This window comes from Tetrao urogallus, assembly GCF_951394365.1.
Source record: "Tetrao urogallus genome assembly, chromosome: 2".
Classification (NCBI taxonomy): Eukaryota; Metazoa; Chordata; class Aves; order Galliformes; family Phasianidae; genus Tetrao; species Tetrao urogallus.
The window spans coordinates 81,990,699-82,012,408 of record NC_136814.1 but is presented as its reverse complement, the minus strand read 5'-3'; the positions used below and the strand labels follow the sequence as shown (position 1 = coordinate 82,012,408).

The 21,710-nt window shown below is 36.6% G+C and overlaps 1 protein-coding gene across 1 annotated transcript in view; it reads right to left on the bottom strand.

Moving 5' to 3' along the window:
• The window catches only part of LMBRD1 (LMBR1 domain containing 1), a gene marked incomplete at its 3' end in the record, with an annotated part of 64,582 nt that overhangs the window by 9,523 nt on the left and 33,349 nt on the right, over positions 1-21,710 (bottom strand). Inside the window, exons 8-14 of the mRNA XM_079532832.1 lie at positions 18,049-18,174; positions 16,570-16,722; positions 7,316-7,380; positions 6,489-6,591; positions 5,267-5,371; positions 3,898-4,047; positions 2,879-2,957 (exon numbers count right to left, since the gene is read on the bottom strand). Of these exons, the coding sequence (XP_079388958.1) occupies positions 2,879-2,957; positions 3,898-4,047; positions 5,267-5,371; positions 6,489-6,591; positions 7,316-7,380; positions 16,570-16,722; positions 18,049-18,174 (781 nt within the window). The remainder of the gene's footprint in view (positions 1-2,878; positions 2,958-3,897; positions 4,048-5,266; positions 5,372-6,488; positions 6,592-7,315; positions 7,381-16,569; positions 16,723-18,048; positions 18,175-21,710) is intronic.

Genomic DNA, 21,710 nt, shown 5'->3' with positions numbered 1-21,710 from the left:
AACAAGGTTTAATGTATGAAATCAAACAGTAATTGAATCTATAAATTACATATTTAAGTCTAAATACTTTACTTTTCTGTACTAATATTGTATTTCATCCGCCTCATTTTTTTGGAAGACAATCATACCTCTCGAAGTGAACGCCAGTATGAAGCAAGCACGTATAGAAAACAGTCCCAAATACTTAAGTTTTAACAGTACTTAAGTTTGAGTATTAGCTGCTTAAACAAGATCCAATCTTTTCTACCACCTGAGAAACAGTGTAAATATAGTAGTCATGATGTCTGCAGTATCCAAGTATTCAGTAAAATTGAGCTGAAGCTATAGGTGTATCTATCAATCAGTAAAAGGTTATAGCTTTAAGGAAAAACAGAATGAATTCAGTCAAGAAAAACAATACAATGAGCACTGAGACGACAAATCAATATTTGCACTTAGCTCTAGTTCAGTGGTTTTCATAAGATAAAGCCCTAGCAGCAAAGCGATCAATAAAAAAAAGTGCTTGTCACCACTTCTAAAGTTCATTACATCTGTGCTTACTATGCATCTAGTATTCCTATAAAAAGAACATTAAAAATCCAGTTCCTAACTTCGATACAAATGTCATATAACATTTTCTAGCTATCACATAGATCTGAACCAGTTCTTCCACTAAATTACCTTCAGACATTAAAATAGCAGGTATTTCATAGGCAAGTACTACATTTCACCTTTTTAACGCAGCCCAGTCAACTAGGTGAAATAGTGAATGGCTTTCATTAACAGATTTACTGTTTTTTACTTTTTCATCTATAGTATGACCTTAGCAACCTGACTGCATCTATAGATATAGAACTCTACTATACCCTTTGGATCACATTAGTATTCACATCTAAAAAAATTAACTTACCCTCTACTTAGATTAGGCTCGCACAGGACAGCATGTCAATACCTGCACCTCCTCTTTCCAATTAAGAAGGAGAGCATGACTCAAAGATACCTACTGCAATGATGTTAATAAACTAAAGCCATCATTTCATTTACACAGGCCAACTCTTGTGTTCAAGCACATCAGAAAACAAGCTTTTACACATCAGCTATATCGTTTCCATTGCACAAAAAAAGTTAGGAAAAAAATCATAGTAGGTAAAGTACTTATGAATGTCACCAACTACAGGTAGAACTTAGGAAACTTACTTCTCAGCCCAATCTCACTTACTTAAATTTAACAGCAAAGTCTGATTAAGATCAAACCCAAATTTCTCCAGAGAAGTCAAGACTAATGAGCTTATCAATGACAGAGTACATTCTTCTTCCAGCAAGTATTAACCAAACTTGAGAAGCTGCTTACAAGAAAGATCTATAAAAACTTCTAAGTGATCTCATTTTGAAAGACAACTGATTTCACTCTTCTGAACTCTGCCACAGAAGAGTTAATTTCAGCAGTATTGCAGTTTCAATACAAGTTGAATATTACATCCCTAAAAAAAAAAAAAATAATAATCAAAGCATCTCAGACTATATTATGGCTAAAAGCAGCTATCAAAAATGTGAATGAACAATTTATTTCAGTGGAGTCTAGAAAAATCCACCACTCATGGTAGATGACAAAAGAAATATGAATAGAAACCAATATATTAAATTTGAGGTGAGTACATACATGGGAAATACACTGCAAAAGATCAAAAACTTGAGAACAGATCATACATCCAGTTAACTCCACTACTACAAACATTTAAAATCAAACATCCTTCCCAATAACACAAATGAGAACAGAAGCTGAGGAGTCGCTAAGATGTTCCAGAAGTCAGGGTTCAGTACTTACAGAATGTTGGTAAGGTGAGAATAGAAGACTTAAGAGCACTGTCTATCTTTTGTATCGATTAGACACACCTTTTTTTTTTAAAAAAAAAAGTATATTAAAACATACTCAATTCAACTTACTACACAGAAGCAGAAAGTTTGCCAGAGAAAACAACTGAGAGCTTCAACGAAAAAACATGAACCATACTGAAGGCCACATATCTTTGGCTGAGCTGACTTCTTTTAAATAAGGTCAAAACAATCAAAAATTGATAGGGGCCTAAAACTGCAGCATCAATATTGAAGCACCTGTTTTGATTCAAATGGTTCAAGAATTGGTTATGGGCAAAAGAAAAAAGGAGAAAATGTTGAAAAAAAATCCAGATTAGCTTGGCTAGCTAGGTTTCTTAAAGAAATTCCCAGCTCAAGGCCAGTGTCAAGAAAGAGTGGTATCTACAGAAACTGTCTCAAAAACTGATCGCAAAAGATAGAAAAGTCAGGAAAAGCTCCCTCATTATTCATCTGCTTGCTAGTCACTATTCACAGCTCCATATTATCTACAGTACAACAGCAGTCAAGAAGGGATGGTTAATAACACTGGATGCAAGAGAAATTAAGAGAATTGCAGGACAATAGTCTAAAATGTCAAGATCTTCAAGTATTGTTGCTCACAGAACAGCCTGTACTTACGCCTTAACTGCAAAATTCTCTTTATTTGCAAATTGGTACTGAGAAGTTCAGATCTTAATTTTCTTGAGTGCATTACAAATGTTGACAGAATATTTCACTGAATGTTTGGATAGTAAACATGCACTATGACATTTCGGATGCTAAAATGCTAAGCTATTCACAGCCTTGAGTTTATTAAGATCTTCTACGTACATATTAAAACATAGACTAAAGTTAACTGCACTACACCGTTGAACTGCTTCTACTAAACTTCAGTAAGTTGTCAATAGTATGTTTTCCGGACATAACTGTATGTTAAAATCTCATTAGAACACAAAATCCAAAATCAAAGTAAAAAATTTGAGCTCCTTATTACACCTATGCACACACTTCATATTACTGTATACACAAGAAACGAGTTTCTTACCTTCAGGTGCATCTGCATCACAGTCTTTCACTACAAATGCTGTGACATTCTTTGGCTGGCCATCAATTGTCTTATTACTCTACGTAAATACATAAAGTTAGTCCACACTCTCTCAAGTAAGCATTTTTCAGTATAGTACTAGTTTATTTTTAAAAAAAGAAGCTTTGATGAACTCATGCATTTAGAAGGACTTAGATTTTGAACAGTACATAAAGAAGCTATCATTTAAGACTAGTTTCACATGAAAAATTCTGCTTACATTTAGAAGGAATGAACAAGTTATGCCCTTTGAAAGCCTGGGCAAAATACTTTGTATCTAAAAGTAAGATACTTTGTATCTAAAAGTATCTAAAGTAATTCTGTTTTCATAAACAGAATTTGGAATTCATCCTTGGTGATGAAGAAACCATTGAAGGGCTAGGCTTGAATGATGATACTGAATACAGTTACAACCTGGTATAAGAGTTAGACGATAGCCTCCAACATACTTGATAGTACTTAAATAGCCAAGAGAGAAAAAGCCAAGATAGGAGGAAGATGGTTTTGCAAGAAAACTACTGGAAAGTCAAATATTCCTGTTCCAATTCAAACTGTTTTACAACTTGAAAAAAACTGATCCTTACACTTGATTAATCAGTGCATGTTCAGATGCTTTCTGAATATCCTCTACTGTACAAGGCTATATCTTTGTCATCTCAAATATACATGAGAACATTAACTGTGGAAAGCAGCATTACTTTCAATCACTCATGTTATCTCCAAAACCTAGTGGAAACTTGCAGCCTCTTATCAATAGAAATGAAGCATAATTCAAAGTTTGGCACTGTGTAGAGATTATCAAGGAATTATGTGACATTATACACAGTATAGTCATTTTAGGCTTATCCAGTACCAAGCAGTTTCAGCAATAGCTGAAAAAACCTGACTAGAAAATTCTTTAAGAACTAAGAATGAGCCCAATTTAAGAAATCTGCGTAAGTATGACTAAACTTGTAAATAAAAAACATCTTGCATCTTACCTGTACCAGGTATTTTTGGCTTCCATACATTACATATTGAGGAGCAAGACTGTAGATCATGTAACTTGTATGAAGAACTATCAACAGAAGTATCATACAGAGAAATAATAGTGCTTGAGGTCTAGTTTTTCCTCGTCTGATTTTATAAAGCTGCAAGTAGAAAACATACAAGAGCTAATGATTAAAAATCAAGTTGGTTTTAGGTAAAAAAAAAAAATAAATAATAATCTATTTTCTCCTCAACCTAAATGAGGAGTACAATTCTACTGGAAAGCTGCTATAAGTTCTCTTCCAGCAACTTAATTCCAGTGAGTTAGAGCAGATTTTCAGGTGTATTTACATGAAGTTCTAAACGTAGCTATTTAATCAAAATAATTGTACCAGTGATCCAGAGTATTTATAGATCAGGAAGCTTCCTAAAACAATTAATAGTGAAATAGTGAGATAACAAATAGTGTTGCTTATCACATTTATTAAGCAGTGCTATGGCTTGCCAAGAAGTACTGCATCCTCTGGCTATGTAATGTCATCTATCATTGCTTCTCTAATCAGACAAAACCAGAGGAGGGAATCATGAGATTGTATTCTTAAGTACTGAAAACAACTGTGCATGATGGAGCTGCATCTTTTCCACTTTCTTCTCCAGAGAAGAAGATAATCCCTTGCTGTTATCTGTAGATAACTCTACTCCACTGTGATGCCCACAGGCTCAGATGAAGTGTCATAAGACAAAAGAAACTGGCATCTAGTAAACGATGAAGACCAAAAACAGCCACAAGTCTCAGCACATTGCCAAAACTTACTGTCACCATTTGCAGTTCTGGGATATCACCACAGAAAAGGGTATCAGTGGGTAAAAGCAAAGTAGGAGCAAAAGAGGGGAAAGCATTCAGTCAAGGATCACAAGTGTGATTGCTATGCTGTTTCTTTAAATACAGTAATACTACTTGCACATACTTAGATATGCTATATCATGGTACTCAATCTAATTAGAGAAACTGGCTTGCCACATAAAAATCAAGTCGAGCTCGACTCCACTTTTCTGATTTTAAGAAGTTTATTAATATTTCAGTGCATCAAAATCACATGGCTCCAACTTCAAAGAGCCAGAAGCCAATGATTTCATATACCAAAGGAGTCAACTGTCTATTACTTATAACAATAGAACAGTCTTGTCTGACAGCTTGCAAAACAGAGTAGCTTTCCAAAACAGTAGAAGTTGCACAGTATGCTATTAGCACACATTACAGATACAAATAACATTTGTGGCATCTCTGTTTTTCAGAAGCAGTACATAACTACTCATTAAAAATATTCCATGGGACATTTCTCAGACATTAATAGTTTGCTTTATAAAATTGATATTTACCCTTATCCAGAAGAACCAAATACCCATATTTCGAATCCCTGCCATTGAAGTGAAGATAAAGTACATAACAATAGTTGTAATAAGAATATAATCAAGTGGGAAAACCTAAAAACAAAAAACACAAAAGAACTTCAAATGACAAAATGATCTTTAAGTAGAAGATATGCTCTTCCCCCACTTAGATAGAAACTGCTTAGCTTTATCTAAAACATCTGAGGTAGTAAGTCATTTAAAAGCTTTGTAGGTCTCCCCAAATAGAGCTAGTATGGCTTCCTGTTAAAAGAGTTTACAGCTTATGAAACTAGTTAAGTGTTTCTCTTAATTTAAAACTTTACTTATTTTCAGGCCACAAAATACCTGCTTTTTAAAAATACTTTCAGAACAGAAAATGCACAGCAACAAAACTAATCTTAGAACTATATAAGCGTGTGATTATTTCTGAACATACTTGAGTACAGCATTTAACAGTTAGTGATAACGCTACCACTGATCACTGCTTTTCCCAGCGATAAGCTGTAGTGGTTAATAGTTTTTGAAACTACTGAGTAAGCAATGCTTTGTACCAAACAATTACAGTGTGATTATAGACAGAATTCAGGGGTAATTGAACTACTAACAATTAAAGCTTCCCTTTCGTTAGTTTAACCATTACTGTTTCATGTTTGTAAAATTCATGTGGAAATGTTGTCTTCCAAATCTACTCGAGTTCATACATAAGAAAAAACACATTTTATTTCAGAGTAATACAGTATTATAACATGCCTAACTGCACAGAACGTAGTATATCTTTACAGGATGTAATAAATACATTGAAAATTGAGGTACATTTCCCTTAAGAGGCATAAGTCATTAAACAAAAAAAACCCTCAAATATAAATAAACATAAACATATATAAATAAAAAGGACATGAAAAAAGTTGCTGTTATTCTGTGTGTAATAACTTGTGTGACAACCATCATCAACACTGCAACTACATCTTTCCGATCAAAGTTCGCCTCCAGCACTACCTTTCTCTTGTTTGGATGACTTTCATCAACCCAAGACCTTCATATTCTACATCCATTAGCTAAAACAAATAATCAGTAAAAAAGCTGCCTTGCTTTTACAGAACACATCTAGGCAATTTTCTTGAAGTTACTTAGAAGTATAGTATGTCTTTTAGCAGCTTCGATAATCAGAGGAACTTTCTTACATCTGTACATCACCAATTAATTTACTTACTGTTTGAAGAACAGGTAGCAGCATATTCAATGGATTGGTCAAATTGGTTCCTAAAATTATAAATCCAGAGTCAAAGCCAGCTGAATGTAGAGCTTTGTCTAAACTGTAGAAATTAAGAAAAACTGGGTAAGCTCTATGGTTATTCAGGAGTTGTTAAATTTAAAACAGCAGCTCAAAAAAAAGCTGAACTAAGCCTAGAGATTAAGAGTTGTTTCATACGGATATAGACCCACTGTTCTATAAAACTCACTGCACTCATTCTAAGAAATCTATATTGATTTCTTTATTTTCTCAATGTTTTGGTTCTTCCTTAGTTCAGGCCATATAACTTATTTGCCCAGTCTGAAAAATTAAAGAAACTTAACCAGAAGTTTCAAGTGTTGGTAACGATCTTCATTAAAATCTCTACTTCGTAGCTGTCTATATTACTTTCAATTATATGAAACAATTATAATGTACGTGATTACACATTATATATCATTTACCACAAGGAAAAACCTGTTAACCAGCCCAGAAAGTACCTACACACTTAAGTTCATTCAAGCACTCAATAGTTCCATAGTCTTAATTAAGTTTGCTTAAAGTTCATGATTTCTCTACCACATCAGAACTGTTTTCAGCAGCATGCAGTTAAACTGAGACATGCCCTTGATTGTTTTAGTACATTTTGATTTCAATATGCATTACAATGAAAAATGCAGCACTGGTTATAGAAATATATCATAGGAAAGAAACTGCTCCTGAAGCAAGTCACCCCAAACTGAGTTAGATGTTAGAAGAGAAACTGCGTAGTTCAAGTAGTTAAAAAAGTGTTGAAATTTACTTACTTTGACAAGAAGAGAGAGACAGTGAAGAGCAGTGCTACAATGATGAAGAATACTCCCCATACAATCTGGAAGCAAAAATGTTTTACAATGAAACTGAAAATGCCTGCAGTTGATAAAATAACAAAACTTGTCTGAGTCCCAATAAAGGACTAACAATCTTGGAGCTCAGAGCACAAGCAGTTAAAAATAGCTTTGGTAAAGATTTGACAGAAGCACTAGAAACGCTTACTCAGGTAAGAAGATTTATGTCAAGCATTCAAAAAGATGAGCACCCAAGACGAGAACCACTTCTGTCCAGTAGATACATTGAGCTCAGAGTCAAGTGTTGAAGTGCATCCTGGGTTGTAAGATCAAGTTCAAACAACCCCTGCCATGAGCAGGGACACCTTCAGGTTGCCTGGAGTCCCATTGAACATGACCTTGAACATTTCTAGGGGGCATCAACAATTTCTCTGAACAACTCATCATGCTTTGAGTAAAGAATATATTCTTTAAATCTAATCTAAACCTACCCTTTTCAGGCTAAATCTCTTAGCACTACATCCTTTAGTAAGTCTAGAAATGTCAAAAAAGTGCCATTAAGAACACAGATGTTACATTAAATGAACATAACATTCACCAGAATGCATTATCAATACTTGTTATATAGAATGGAAAACCTTCACAATATGAAGGCATTTGGGCATTAAGTATATTTCCACTGCTGCACTACCACATCCAGTAGCGTGCTCCATTTAAACAAGGTACAATTATTTCTCAGTTGAGAGCTCTCTTCCATAGAGCTATTTGGAGGAATGCTGACAAAAATCAGTTCGATGAACTGATGTAAAATTCAAGTAAGCAGGCCTATGTGCTAGAATTGCATCTTGCTTCTGCCTGCATGTCCTCAGTCACCGCTATTATTATTTCAAAGTAGCTCTCAAACCTCAAGTTACAGAAAGCAGCTTTCAGAGTATTTTAACTCATAGGTTTAAGTTACCCAGGAATTTACCTTTGAAATGATCTTTAGACTTCAACAGACAAGAAAACAACTACCGCAGTAGTAGTAGAGTTGAGTTTCAAGAAAATATAAGTTTGGCAGTATTCAAGTTGCATTTAGATATGCTTTCATCTAAGGACAAATGATAAAGTTGACATTAACACATCAAAATAACCAGATAACCTCTCCTCTAGAGAGTTCTAGAACCAAAGTTCTATATTCCTTCAGCTGCCCAAGGGAAGTCATTTAACCTGTTCAACAGTTTTAAACAGACAAAAGCCAACCACTGCTCTTATTTTGCTAACAAATCAGAAGAATAGTTATGTACAAACAACTGCTACGGACCACTGTAATTATCAGCTATTGCTACTATTTCTGAAGCATTGGAAAGGTTTTTTAGTAAGCTTTTGCTTGGAAACCTAGATCACCAATATAAAACTGCCTGATGTACAAACTAAGAACGGAATGTTTTAAGATCGTATCTCTCCACAGTAAACTCTCACTAGGAATTAGCTGTTCAAGAAACAGAAGCGCAAAAAAACCATTAAGCTTGCATTGCTTTATGACTTCCTATTAACTACAGGCAGTAGATATATCCATACTTCCTCTGGCATATGTCTTTTGAAACAAGGCATTACACTTAAGTGAATAAACAATTGATAAAGTGCTTCTTCTCATGTTTTAACCTCAACTCCAGTTGCATTAACATAAGCCTTTTCTATCAAACCTAAAGACCTACAATTCTCCCTTAGTTCATTTTATGCTTCTACAGGGTTATTAAGACTGCTAAATCACAATTAACATCAACTTACATTCATGTAATTTCATAGCAGCTATTGACTCAGATATTCTATGTAAGAAACCTCATGTTATCTACATTCTTCCCATACCTTATAACTTGCCCTATAGACTAACCAAGGCTTCACTTCTATTAATCAGCACATAGCTAATTAATAAACACTAACACTCAGACTCACAGGCAAGCTTGCAACTTACACAGTTTGTCTGAATCTCTATCAGCTGAAGAGCAATCTGATGAAGTTAAATTAAGAGCAGCTTGGTATAACTGTACTGCTGTCTACTAGTTTAAGCCAACTGGATTCTCTTAAAATATTTTAGATACAGCCATGAAAATTTACCAAGGGTTCTAAATTCTGCTCTGTCACAGCACAAATGAGAAGGAATTCAAACCCCTGAGAACACATTCTATTTTAAAACAAAGGACAGTACTTGATTAAACAGAACCTCTTGTTCTTTTAACAGGCCTATTTATTAACTGGTACTAAAAAGCTTTGACTACTAGATCAGGCAAAAAACAACTTGGGTTTCAGCCAAACAGCATACAGAGGAACTGAAGAAGGTTATCTTCCAAAGAAAAAAGCAATCTTTAATTCATATTAAAAGAAATCAAAGCTTTCAATACAAGATTAAGTTCATTTCTACACCACAGTATTTTTGTAAGCAAGGTCTCAATGCTATCACAACTCAAGCCCTGTTATTATTTTCACTTTAATCAGGCCTGCTCCATTGTCAGGTCAGTTTCTAAAACAATCAAGTGCAAAACACTAACCCAACTCCTACTTGTACTCAAAATACATTTGCTACTGAGTAGGTTGCAGATCTGCTGCCTTGAACTCATGCCATTTCTCTCATCAACTGTAAGCATTTGCATGGATCTTCTAATCCTAGAGAATGTATCAAGGAACTGCCAAAAAGAGAACCACGTTTTTATGCAAGACTGTAGACATTACAAATTCATTAGTGTATAGCATGTGCTGCTTCTTGCACCCCCCACAACATCATCCTTGTTAGAGTTATACAGAGAACTCTTTGCATCCTAACCTTGCTCCCAGAAGTCTGGGAAGCTAAACTGTTTGATCTCTGAAAAACTTGGATGTTACTGAGACGATCATAGAATTTAGGACAATTTCATTCTGAGTAGACATGACCACATGGGAACAGCTGGGTGTCCCTAACAAAAAGCTAAAATACTTGCCCTTGCCTGCCCAGTTATTTCCTATAGTGGCACTCACATCAATGGAAAAAAAAAAAAAAAAAAAATAGTGAACCAGCTTATGGTAATTGTTCCATGACTTTAAACCAATATCAAAGAAACAAACATTTAAAATGTCATGGTTTTGTGATGCAACATACAAATGGGCTAGAGACCGAGGGGTGGACTTAACTATGGACACTATTACACAGGTTATTCATGATTGTGACACATGCACCACAATTAAACAAGCCAAGAGGATGAAACCTCTCTGGAAGGAAGGGCAATGGCAAAAGTATAAATAAGGGGAGGCATGGCAGGTTGATTATATCACCTTGCCACAATCTTGTAATGGTAAGCGTTGTGTGCTTATTATGGTAGAGACAACCACTGGGTGGCTTGAAACATATGCAGTACCCCATGCTACCGCCTGAAACACCATATTAGGTCTCGAGAAACAAGTCCTGTGGTGACATGGCACTCCAGGAAGAATTGAGTTAGATAATGGGACTCATTTCAAAAACTCTCTTGTAAACACTTGGGCCAAAGATCATGGCATCGAGTGGATTTATCATACCCCCTATCATGCACCAGCTTCTGGTAAAATTGAACACTACAATGGGTTGCTAAAAACCATGCTGAAAGCACTGGGTGGCAGAACATTTAAGCACTGGGAGAAGCATTTGGCAGAAGCCACCTGGTTGGTCAATACTAGAGGACTGATAAATTGTGATGGTCCTGCTGGCTCCCTACATACTGTCAAGGGAAATAAGGTCCCTGTAGTACATGTAAAGAACATGTTAGGAAAAGCAGTTTGGGTCTTTCCAGCTTCTGGGAAGGGTAAACCTCTTCGCAGCACTATTTTTGCCCAGGGACCCGGGTCTACATGGTGGGTGATGCAGAGAAACAGGGATATCCAATGTGTACCACAGGGGAATTTGATGTTGGGGGAGTGCAGTCAGTAATCCCATATATAGGCTTGCATGTGCTTGTGTTTAATGTTTGGTAATTGTTTGTATATGTTAAGCATGATGTAGTGATGTAGAATAAGGGGTGGAATGTCATGGTTTTGTGATTTTTGGTATTCCACATCATAACATGTGGGGCACTGGGAGTTTAACTGTTAATGCTCAAGTCCTGGGTACCTGCCCAGAAGAGAACTACATTCCACAGGGGACTTCGCGGTCGTGGAAAGGAGATAGAACTCCTGGCAAGGTCACCTGATGGGCACTTTTTCATCTTCTTCACCGGCTCTCGCCAGTCTCCCTGCTGCTCAACTGGACTGCGCATCTCACCTCAGCGCTGTAGTGAGGCCTATCCACCTTTCGGACATTCTCTCTCTCTCTCTCTCTCTCTCTCTCTCTATTATATTTGATTTATTGGCTTCAATTCTAATTATATTGATTATAGTGTGCTATCTTGCATTCCGATAATATATTTAGTAAATTAGTTTGTTTCTCCTCAGATCATCGCCACTGTTTGTAATTATTTTGGGGGTCCCCTATTTCCTTTTTCCAGAGGTGCGGATTTTGCAAAATCCCTCCACCCTGCTAGTTACAGAACTGGGCCAAACCTGCCCATGAACTGTTGACATAGAGGAGCAATCATTCTCTCAGGGCTGGTGTCTATCAACACAGTTAAAAAAAAAAGCAGTGGCACAAATGTAATATGATTAATCAGTTACCAAGAAACAAAGCTGGATTTCTCAATAGTAATACTTAACTAATTGTACTGTCAGCAAGTAGCTGAGAGTGCAGTGGCTGGAGGGTTGGCTTCTAATAAGAGGCCAGTTCCAGCCAGCTCCAAACAGCCTCACTTCTGGGCACAGCTAAACCCAGCAGCCAGTGATGGCAACTCTGGGAAACCATTTCAGAAACGGTAAAATTCGGGAGCTGTTGGAGAAGGTCCAGAAGAGAGCCACAAAGATGATCAAAGGGCTGCAGTACCTCCCCTATGAAGACTGGAGGAGGGAGCTGGGTTTGTTCAGCCTGGGGAAAAGGCGGCTATAGGGTGACCACATTGCAGCCTTTTCTACCTAAAGGGGGCCTACAAACAGGAGGGGAATAAACTCTTTTTGAAAAGGTAGATAACAGCAGGACAAGGAGAAATGGTTTTAAGTTGAGGGAGGAAAGATTTAGATTGGATGTCAGGGAAAAGCTCTTTACTATGAGTGGTGAGGTGCTGGAACAGGTTGCCCAGAGAGGTTGTGTATGCCACATCCTTGGAGGTCCTCAAGGCCAGGTTGGATGGGGTCCTGGGCAGCCTAGTCTAGTATTAAATGAGGAGGTTGGTGGCCCTGCTTGTGGGAGAGGCATTGTAGCTTCATGATCCTTACTGTCCCTTCCAACTTTCTCTCTCGACTATTCTGTGATTGTGAGAAGATGTCAGAGTAGAAAGAAATGAGAAGTGAGCAACAGCATTACAAGCACCAATGCCAGAAAGAAAAATGAGGTACTCCAGGCACCAGAGTAGAAGTTTCCCTGCTATCTATAGAAAAGACCAGTAGAACAGCTATTCACATTCAGAGAAGGCACCTATCTCCTTCAGGATATGAGCCTACAGGGATCTCACATGTTAGAGCAGATTCTTCTGACAGAAAAGGTTAGGTTTGTAGAAAAACTAGACTAGCTTGATGTTAAATGATAACTCCATGCCACTCACTACTCACATCCTCAGGATCTTCCAGTATCTTCATTCTGTCTGAATTGAAAGCCTACACCTTCATGTGAGTCATTTCCAACTCAGTATATTCTGTTCTGAGTTTGATACACCTTTATATAGCTCTGAGTAAAACAAATCTGATTTGCAAAATTTTCTTTAGTCCATGTAAAGAAAATGTATTCCCCAGGAGAATATGAAGCTTTTTCTTGAAAAACAACTCACAATAGATACTCAAATGTAACAAAAATAATTAAGAGTTAGAAGGACAATACACAAAGACTGAGAAGTCTGAGCGAAGACATTGAGTTAGTGCTGTAAAACAAACCCAAGTGTTATTTCTGAACACAGAGGCCTTTGAAATTGATAGAATACAACTCCCATAAATCTCACCCTCCCAAACAAAGCAGAAATAGCACTTTCCATATCTAGTATTTGACATGAGGAGTTTAATCTGAAGTTTGAGAGACTTTAAAGAACTCCTACACTGATGAGAACTATTACATATGGCTATAAAAATATTTCCTGCTCTTCATAAAGGCCACTAATTTGAACCATTCAAAAGTTATATGGAGACGACTCAATTACTATAGAAGTAACAGTAAAACAGTTTTGCAAGAGTTGAGACAATAATAGAATGATGGACATTACAACCTTCATAGGACAGCTTTAGGAAAAGTCACAGTAAACAAGTTTTGTAATATGCTTTAAAGCATCCTACTTCAAATTCAAATTTGCCAGGAAGAATTACTGATCTGCAGCTCTGCTGTTTTAGTCTGGGATTCTTAAATCAGCAACTCACTGAGGATAATAAGAGGATAAAACCACACAATCAATAAAAAACACTGGAAAACCATCCTGATCATAAGCAATAATCTGTGTAGCTAGTGATATTGTAAACCATCCTATGAGAATACAATCAATTACTGAAGTACAACAGACACTACATGTGGCCATCACATTTCTCAAATGTAAGGTTAATGTAGAAAGCTGAAGGAGCTACAAGCTACTTTCAATCAAAGGAAACATCAAAACCATTGAAGTGAAGAGCTACAGACATCTGTTTCAAATGAAAGGGTTTGGTGTAGTTTTTAAGTTATCCGCTACAAGTTTCAAGCTGAAATCTTTTGGACTTCAATTTCATGTACTCAGCATTAATAGCAGCAATGGCAGAGCTAAATGCTTACAGTCATCTTCAGTTCTATAAAGTACAGGCCAATGTAATGCTAAAATTATACCCTACAGTTGTTAAGAAACACTGTGGCAATCCTGTCCCACAGAAGTATTTTTCCTTCTAAAATAGGTGTATATATATCAACTAAGATCAAAAGACTAAGATCAAAGACTTACCACAGTGACAGTCTTTTATACTGGCTGAATATCAAGAAAAGTTCTACATATCTAGTTTACTATTGATCAAGCAATTACTTCACAGGATGCTTAATCAAAATTCATATATTCTTGTCAACATATCTCTTCTGCTGGCTACAAGCAACTTTGATTAATATAAGCTACCTGACTTATCAAGAAGGAAGGATTCTTCTTATTTTCATATGCTTGAGAAAAAAGTAACATCCAAATTTGCTATAGCAACGTAGTACAACATTTCACATTCCCTTATATCTTGTTTTTAACATTACACCACTCTAACATTAACTGCTCACGTACAGTACAGACTACAATGCAAGCTATAAGAAATATCAGTCCTTTGATTTGTTTTCCAACATGGCTACAAGTAACCATTTCTGACACTCTCTATGGGTTTTCTGGTCACAGAATTACCACCTCTGTAATCCAGTCATCCTTTGCCAGAAGACAAGTAAATATATCTACAAGATATGTTTTCAACAACCTGTTAGTCATACAATTACCCTTAACAAGACTGTAAACAGGCTTTAGCCACAGGGATCTATTCAAAGTGTTATTCTACTACTCTACACAAGATGTCCATCTTGTTTCTGTAAAAACCATTAAAAGCAAACTGACCTAGAGAATTGTTGACACTTGCTATTCTGAATAGGTCCTATATGCGCACATTACATATACCATTTATCCACATACATAGGCTACAGAAAGCCTGTGACAGATAGTAGACTGGTATGCTGGATGCAGGTGGCAAGGCTTCACTAGCAGAGGACTACAGAAGTGTATTTTGTAAGAATAGGCTAGAAACTGCATATCATGGATACAGCTTGTTCCAACAGATCCACAGCAGGACACTCATCCTGTTGCAGACACAGTGGGGGAAAAAAAGCTCAGTCACTGCCTGGCAGTTGTAAGAAACTACCATATGAAAAACAAAAAAGTTGGTGACCACAATACTCAAATCAGCAGCTATCCAGTTTTTGTGTGGTTGTTTTTTTTTTGTTTTTTTTTCTTTTTTTTTTTTTAAGAGCTGCAGAACAGGAAGCAGAATTGAAACAAAGAAACAAACTCATGCTACTGGAATTCTCTTAAGTGAGAAGGCTGGAGGAATAAACAGCAGCTGTATTCCACCTTTAACACCATATAATCTTTTCAACAAACCGCTTTCTTTGCAGGATAACAAAAGGTGATTAAAATAAAGCATATGCAAGTCTGATCTAGAAGCAGTCCAAGTATTAATGTTTTCTGTTTTGTCAATAATGGAAACAGCTGAACAATCTGACAACAAATAGCAAAGCCCCTATTAGCTCCAAACAAACTAACTAGCTTAGCCAAACTTTAGATCTTATATTTTAGTGATGAAGCTACTTGCCTTCTTACAGTTTTACATTCTGCAATATTCAAAATATCACTTAGGGTTACACAAAACTACAGCAACTCTACATGCCTATATTTCTTATGCTTGTATTTAAAGGCTGCAAACAACACGGGAATATTGCCTGTAAAATTAGATACCTAAATTTTTATTCTGATGTACATTATTATAAGGCTACATGAATATAGATTTACTACGTCTACTTTCTGTAGCATCTGATGGGGGTATTATATTAATAATAAGCAGTTGATATTCAACATGGTAATTGATGAACTTCATTTGAGGGCTGCTCCAAAAGTAATGTTTCCTATTTTATTACACTGGCCCACAGTGCCGGAGGTGGGTGTTGGTGGTATAACAATGGAGATTAAACATTCCCACAATATTCCATTATATTTTGTGGCTGTGTGATAAATGGCAGCAGAGCAGCAGTCTGACAAAATGTCTGACATGGACATGTGTATGAAGCGAAGGTGTGTGACTGAATTCCTCCATGCGGAAAAATTGCAACCACTGGCATTCAGTGACACCTACTGAACATACAGGAAGATCAAACAGCAGATGTGAATACAGTGAGGCAGTGGGTGGTGCATATCAGGAGTGGCAACAGTAGATCACCTCTGCTGGTGCACTGGCACAGTTTGTTTTTAAACACAAGCATGGCAAATATGATCTTGTTCATCACTGACAAAAATGCATAGCTTATGGTGGCAGCTATCTTGAAAAATAGTGTTTTGTAGTTGAGAAATTGCTCTATCAAATAGCGTTCTTTCTAGTAGTTGTAATTTCCACAAAAATAAGAGGCATTTACTTCAGAGTAATCAAAAGAATGAAGCTAAAAGCTATCACATGCAACCTAACGCACAAAAAGCATAACTTTTTACCTTCAGAGGTCGGATAGCTTCACAGAACTTCAACCACCAACTTTTCTCAATGGTTTCCAGATGCCTCTCTCTCCTTCGAAGCGTCCTTAGTCTCTCCTCTAGTTGTTGAACAGCTCGTCTATCCCTTGATGATAGAGGTCGACCATCTCTGCACTGATTATCAGAAAAGTAGTGCAAAAGATCAGGGAACACTGAATCAATGGAACAAACAGACTTGATACCCTGCTTATTGAATTACAACAAATCACTTTAGACATAAAATTCACACCATGAAGTTCGGAATCAGAGGCACAATTTTGACCATCACTCAAATAATGGAAAATTAGTTCTTACTGATGACTAGATGAAAATACAGAAATAATTAGAACAAAGACACCCTGTTTTTTGATCCTAATTATCTGATGAAATCTAGTTAACAAAAGGTACCAGCAAACTTCTGTAATCCAACAGTCTGCAACAAGCAATAGTTGACTTTCCAGGGGTTTATTATTCTCATTATTCCAGTAAAGAGAGGCGCCTTTGCCCCAGCCATTGCCCACAGATTTCCAAGTTATACCATAGAAAACTACTTTTTAGATTTCATTACACAATACTCATACAGCATTTAAGGGATCTGCACTACACAGAGGTAGCCAAGTGCTAATATCAGAACCATTTCAACACTGCTAGGAATCCTGTATTTCAATTCACATAACAGCTCTACCAGAATAGAGACTATCAGAATTAAAGTGCTGGGGTGGAAAAGATTAGGTTACAACAAACCATGACTCAGGATTAGGAAGATTACTAATCAAACCATTATCTCAAGTGGGTTGAAAAAGGTGAGGGATCTTGTACATACAGGAGAAATGTTCTCTGCTCAGCTTGCACTACACTTTTTAGAACTTTTGTCTTATATAATGCACAACACCGTAGTGAGCTGCAAAGCTATCAGTGGTTTACAAATGGTATTACAACCTGAAGAGGTTTAGGATTCAGAACTGATTTCCATTCATATACATTTCACAAATAAATGTTTTATAACAGCAAAGTACATTAACTGGGAAGCAAGAACATTTGGAGCTGTTATTTATTCATAAAGATGATTAATATTTTGATGAATCTAACCTAAACTCATGGCAGCTCTATATTGCAAGTATCCAGCATTGATAACTACACTGAGTAGGTGCCCTAACTGGTAGCAAGCTAAGTGAAGTTAATATCATTAACCCCTACAAAATGTGTCTTCGATGGAGAAGGTTGAGTTTAGCTCCTCAGCATCATTATTAACAAAGTACAAACAACTGCAGCTGGTGGACTAAAAAAAAAAAAAATGCTGTCAGTCTCTATTATACTACTAACCATACTTCTTTCAAAATAATTAATCACTTCTTGTTTGCTAGTTTTGTCTGGAACACAAATTTACTTAATATGACCATCAACTGGTAAGCTAACCAAGAAAAAAGATACTTAGGTAACTGAGAACAGTAAAGTTGATACCTTTGACTTAATCCTTAATATCCGTTGCTCCACTTCCTCAATATCTTCAGTGTTCTCCAAACGTTCATAAGCTGCACTGGTAGTTCCCTTAATCAAGTTCAGAGGCAATGCTGACATACCATAAGCCTAAAGTAAAGAAGACAGACACTCATGTTTTCACCTGTTAAGCCTACTGTATGTTGCAGCTGTAAGGTATCACTGGTTTGTTCTCTCCCTTCCATAATCCCATTCTAAAGCAATCAGTTCTGTTAATATTTTAGACAAGCATTATAAACATTATGCAGGTTCCAGAATCCCTCAGAATATTATAAGACTTTCTATAACCATAACCTACTGAAAACTTCTAAAGTTAACTCCTGGGTTTTGGTCAAAAAACATTAACTATTTAATTCCACAGTCATTACACAATAAGTATCTGCCATTAAACTCAAGTTCAGCTTTGCTCTACAAATAACATTACTCCACAGTTGCAAGGGAAGTTTCACCAAATATTAAAAACATTTTCTTATAGACTTGCAAATCAAGTTTAACTTCATTCCCCTTAATCACAAAAGGCAGCTAGCAACTTCAGTTCCTACATTAAAGCTTCTTGAGTACAGGAGCAATATACACACAGACATACACTGGAAGACAACTTCTATCACAGGCTCATAACAGCAGGAAGCAATTTCATGCTTTCTAAAGCATTTTGGTTTGAACACAACTACACAAACACACAAATCTACACATAAGATTAAGATTTCAGATTCTGAAATGAATTTGAAATGAATAGGCTAGAGTCAGCTCCATTGGGAAATCTGGGCCATGCATCTGGACAGTTGTAATCTTCTTAGAGAACAAACTACTTTGCCATCTAGATGAACAGAAAAGCAGCCTCCCCAGAAACTCTCTCTTAACTGGGCTTCCATTTTCCAGTTTCTAAAACAGAGACATTAATACTGACTTCATATGACTTTAGAAGTGCCAGATACAGTGGAGTCATCATCCCCCTATTGCTGATACAGCCCAGGACACTGCCTTTCTGCTGCCATACCACCAGCTAACATTCAGCTGGCTATTTACAAGGATTTGCAGGTCCTTTCAGCAAAATCACTCCTCTGTCAGTCAGATCTCACCATGAATAAATGCTGTGCTCATTAGCCTAGTCTTCCCACCTGCCTATGTCTCTACACATTTAAGAGACATGGCAAACCTCTTTTCAGTGGTCTGTGGAGACAAGACAAGGGGAAACAGATCCATACCAGCCCAAGCAAACTCCATTCAAGTCTGGCTGCCCAATAATTTAATATATAAGCATACCATCTTCATTCCTAACCAAAATGAAGGTGAAATAAAGACCACTGTGAAATCCAAACCATTCCCAATTGTAGCCAAATAGACTCAGACTACAGAAACACATTTAGAGATTGCTATGACAGTAGGTTTACACAATTTTACAAACTAAGACTAGAAACAAGTTGATTCCACCAGAAAACTTCCATCTGCTCTTCAAAAAAGTGCTACAGAAGACAACATTGGAATATAAATCAGAATTCTAAATTTAAGCCTACATTTCTAAAAAGCCAGCAGCAAATTAAAGGAACTTAATTTGTTTTGATCCCAATGTGAATTATATACTTGAACATCAAGCTTACTCTAGTTATAGATATTGACAGATGATTATCAAATTCCCTGATCATTGGGGAAAGGTAAGACATACTGGTCCTTCAAGATATCGATATATAGAATGAAGACAGAAGGACAAGTCATCTTCTGTGGTATATCAAGTCTCAGCTGCATCTGCTAATTCTGCTCCAGAGATGCATTTCTCTTTAGGCTGCAGAATAAGCCTGCCCTGAACAAAGTTTTAACACTCACAAGCTGATGTTAATTTACACTCAAATTGATAAAACATGGTTAGTTCTTGCATACTTACACCAATGAAACAACAGTTTCTAGGACTTTTTAGACAACCTGTGCCTAGAAACATTAGGTCAGATGAGAAGAACTGCCCCACGAAGAGTGAAGCAGTAAAGATGAGTAAGCAGTCATTCAAATACAACCAGTAATTACAGCATATGGTATTTCCACATTAGCTTTTCAAAGTGAACTGAATCTGTTCTTAGACACTGTTCAACCTGATAATACATGCTTTAAGGTTAGGTCTTCCATGGCTCTGGGATGCTACCAAAGCTGTTAAATAATACCTGATTTCACTAAAGTCTCATTTTAGACCGGGGGTAGAGGGGGAAAAAAAAAAAAAAAAAAATCCCAAAACTAAGTTTATGGCTAAAAATAATTTCAGAGAAGATTCTCTCCTATTGTGCCCCCACAAATGATTCATATAAGAGAAAACCTCTTTTGATCTGCTTCAGAGCTAAAAAAGTTTTAAATCCTAACAGCTTACTACCCATAAAGTACAGAGAGAAGTACAGAGAGGCACCAGTGTTAAAGAGCCATTTCACTCTGATTTGATAGTCTGCCCACAGGTAATACATACTGCATCTTTAAATAGATGAAGTTTAATATATTAAAGCTTCATAGATTTCCTGAAGTAGGTGGTTTCCAGCTCTAACAGATAAGAGTAACTTATACAAAAGAAAGAACATCTATCCTCTAAACAAATCTAAACAGTAAAGAATTTTGAAGACAAACTTGTCTGTTATTCATAGAAGTGAAACAATTAGTTCAATATTGTTTATACTGTAATATCAGTAGGCACTGAAGAACAATAAAAATCATAGCCTAGTTGTTCCCTCACTGCATCACAGAACGCAAATTTATTCTGTACTTCAGAGAGCACTAAGATACTACTTCAGGGATTACATTAGCATTACTTCAGTTTGTTTAGTCTTCAGTCCTCCTTCATTCCTTTTCTTCCTACCCTGTCAACAAGAGATCTGGCTACAATGTTCACACTGCAAAAATCAAAATGAAATATTTTCAAATTAAAACATTCTCAGCCATCTGTGGGGACAGGACAGAGGGAAATGCTCATAAAATGGAAAAGTTCTGCACCAATATGTGAAGGAACTTCTTCACAATAAGGTGATGGAGCACTGGAACAGGCTGCCCAAGGAAGTTGTGGATTCCCCTTCTTTGGAGATACTGAAGACCTGCCTGGACACCTACCTGTGCAGCCTACTGCAGGGGGCCTGGACTTGATCTCTGGAAGGGTCTTCCAGCCCCTACAATTTTGTTATTCTGTGAAATAAGCAGCTGTTGTTACTCCTGCCTTTTGTAGATTCAGCATCTTAGAACACTATAGAGCTGCCAAAATCCCACAGACTATGGCTACATAAGGCATTACTGTCTCACTAGTTAGTTATCAGGTAAGTTAATAGTGACTCATAACCACAAAATAGAAAGTGCAGTTGAGCTAAGTCATAAAAATCCCATTTACAAAAGCTGCAACAAGCAAGTACCTTCAAGGATAAATACTTGATATTAAAGATACCCAGAGAGGTTTGCCATTGGGAATCATAACTGCCAATCTAATATTTTAAAATTGCACAAGCCAACAAAATACTTCTGAAGTGTGTTATGAAGGTAGAAACACCTAGTAAGCAACCAGACCAGCCACAGGCACATAAGTTGGTCATAAGCATAGGAAAAAACTCTGAAATGCAGCAGTTATCTTTAGGAAAGTCAAAGGACTTAAAGCTGGTTGTGAAAAATTGACT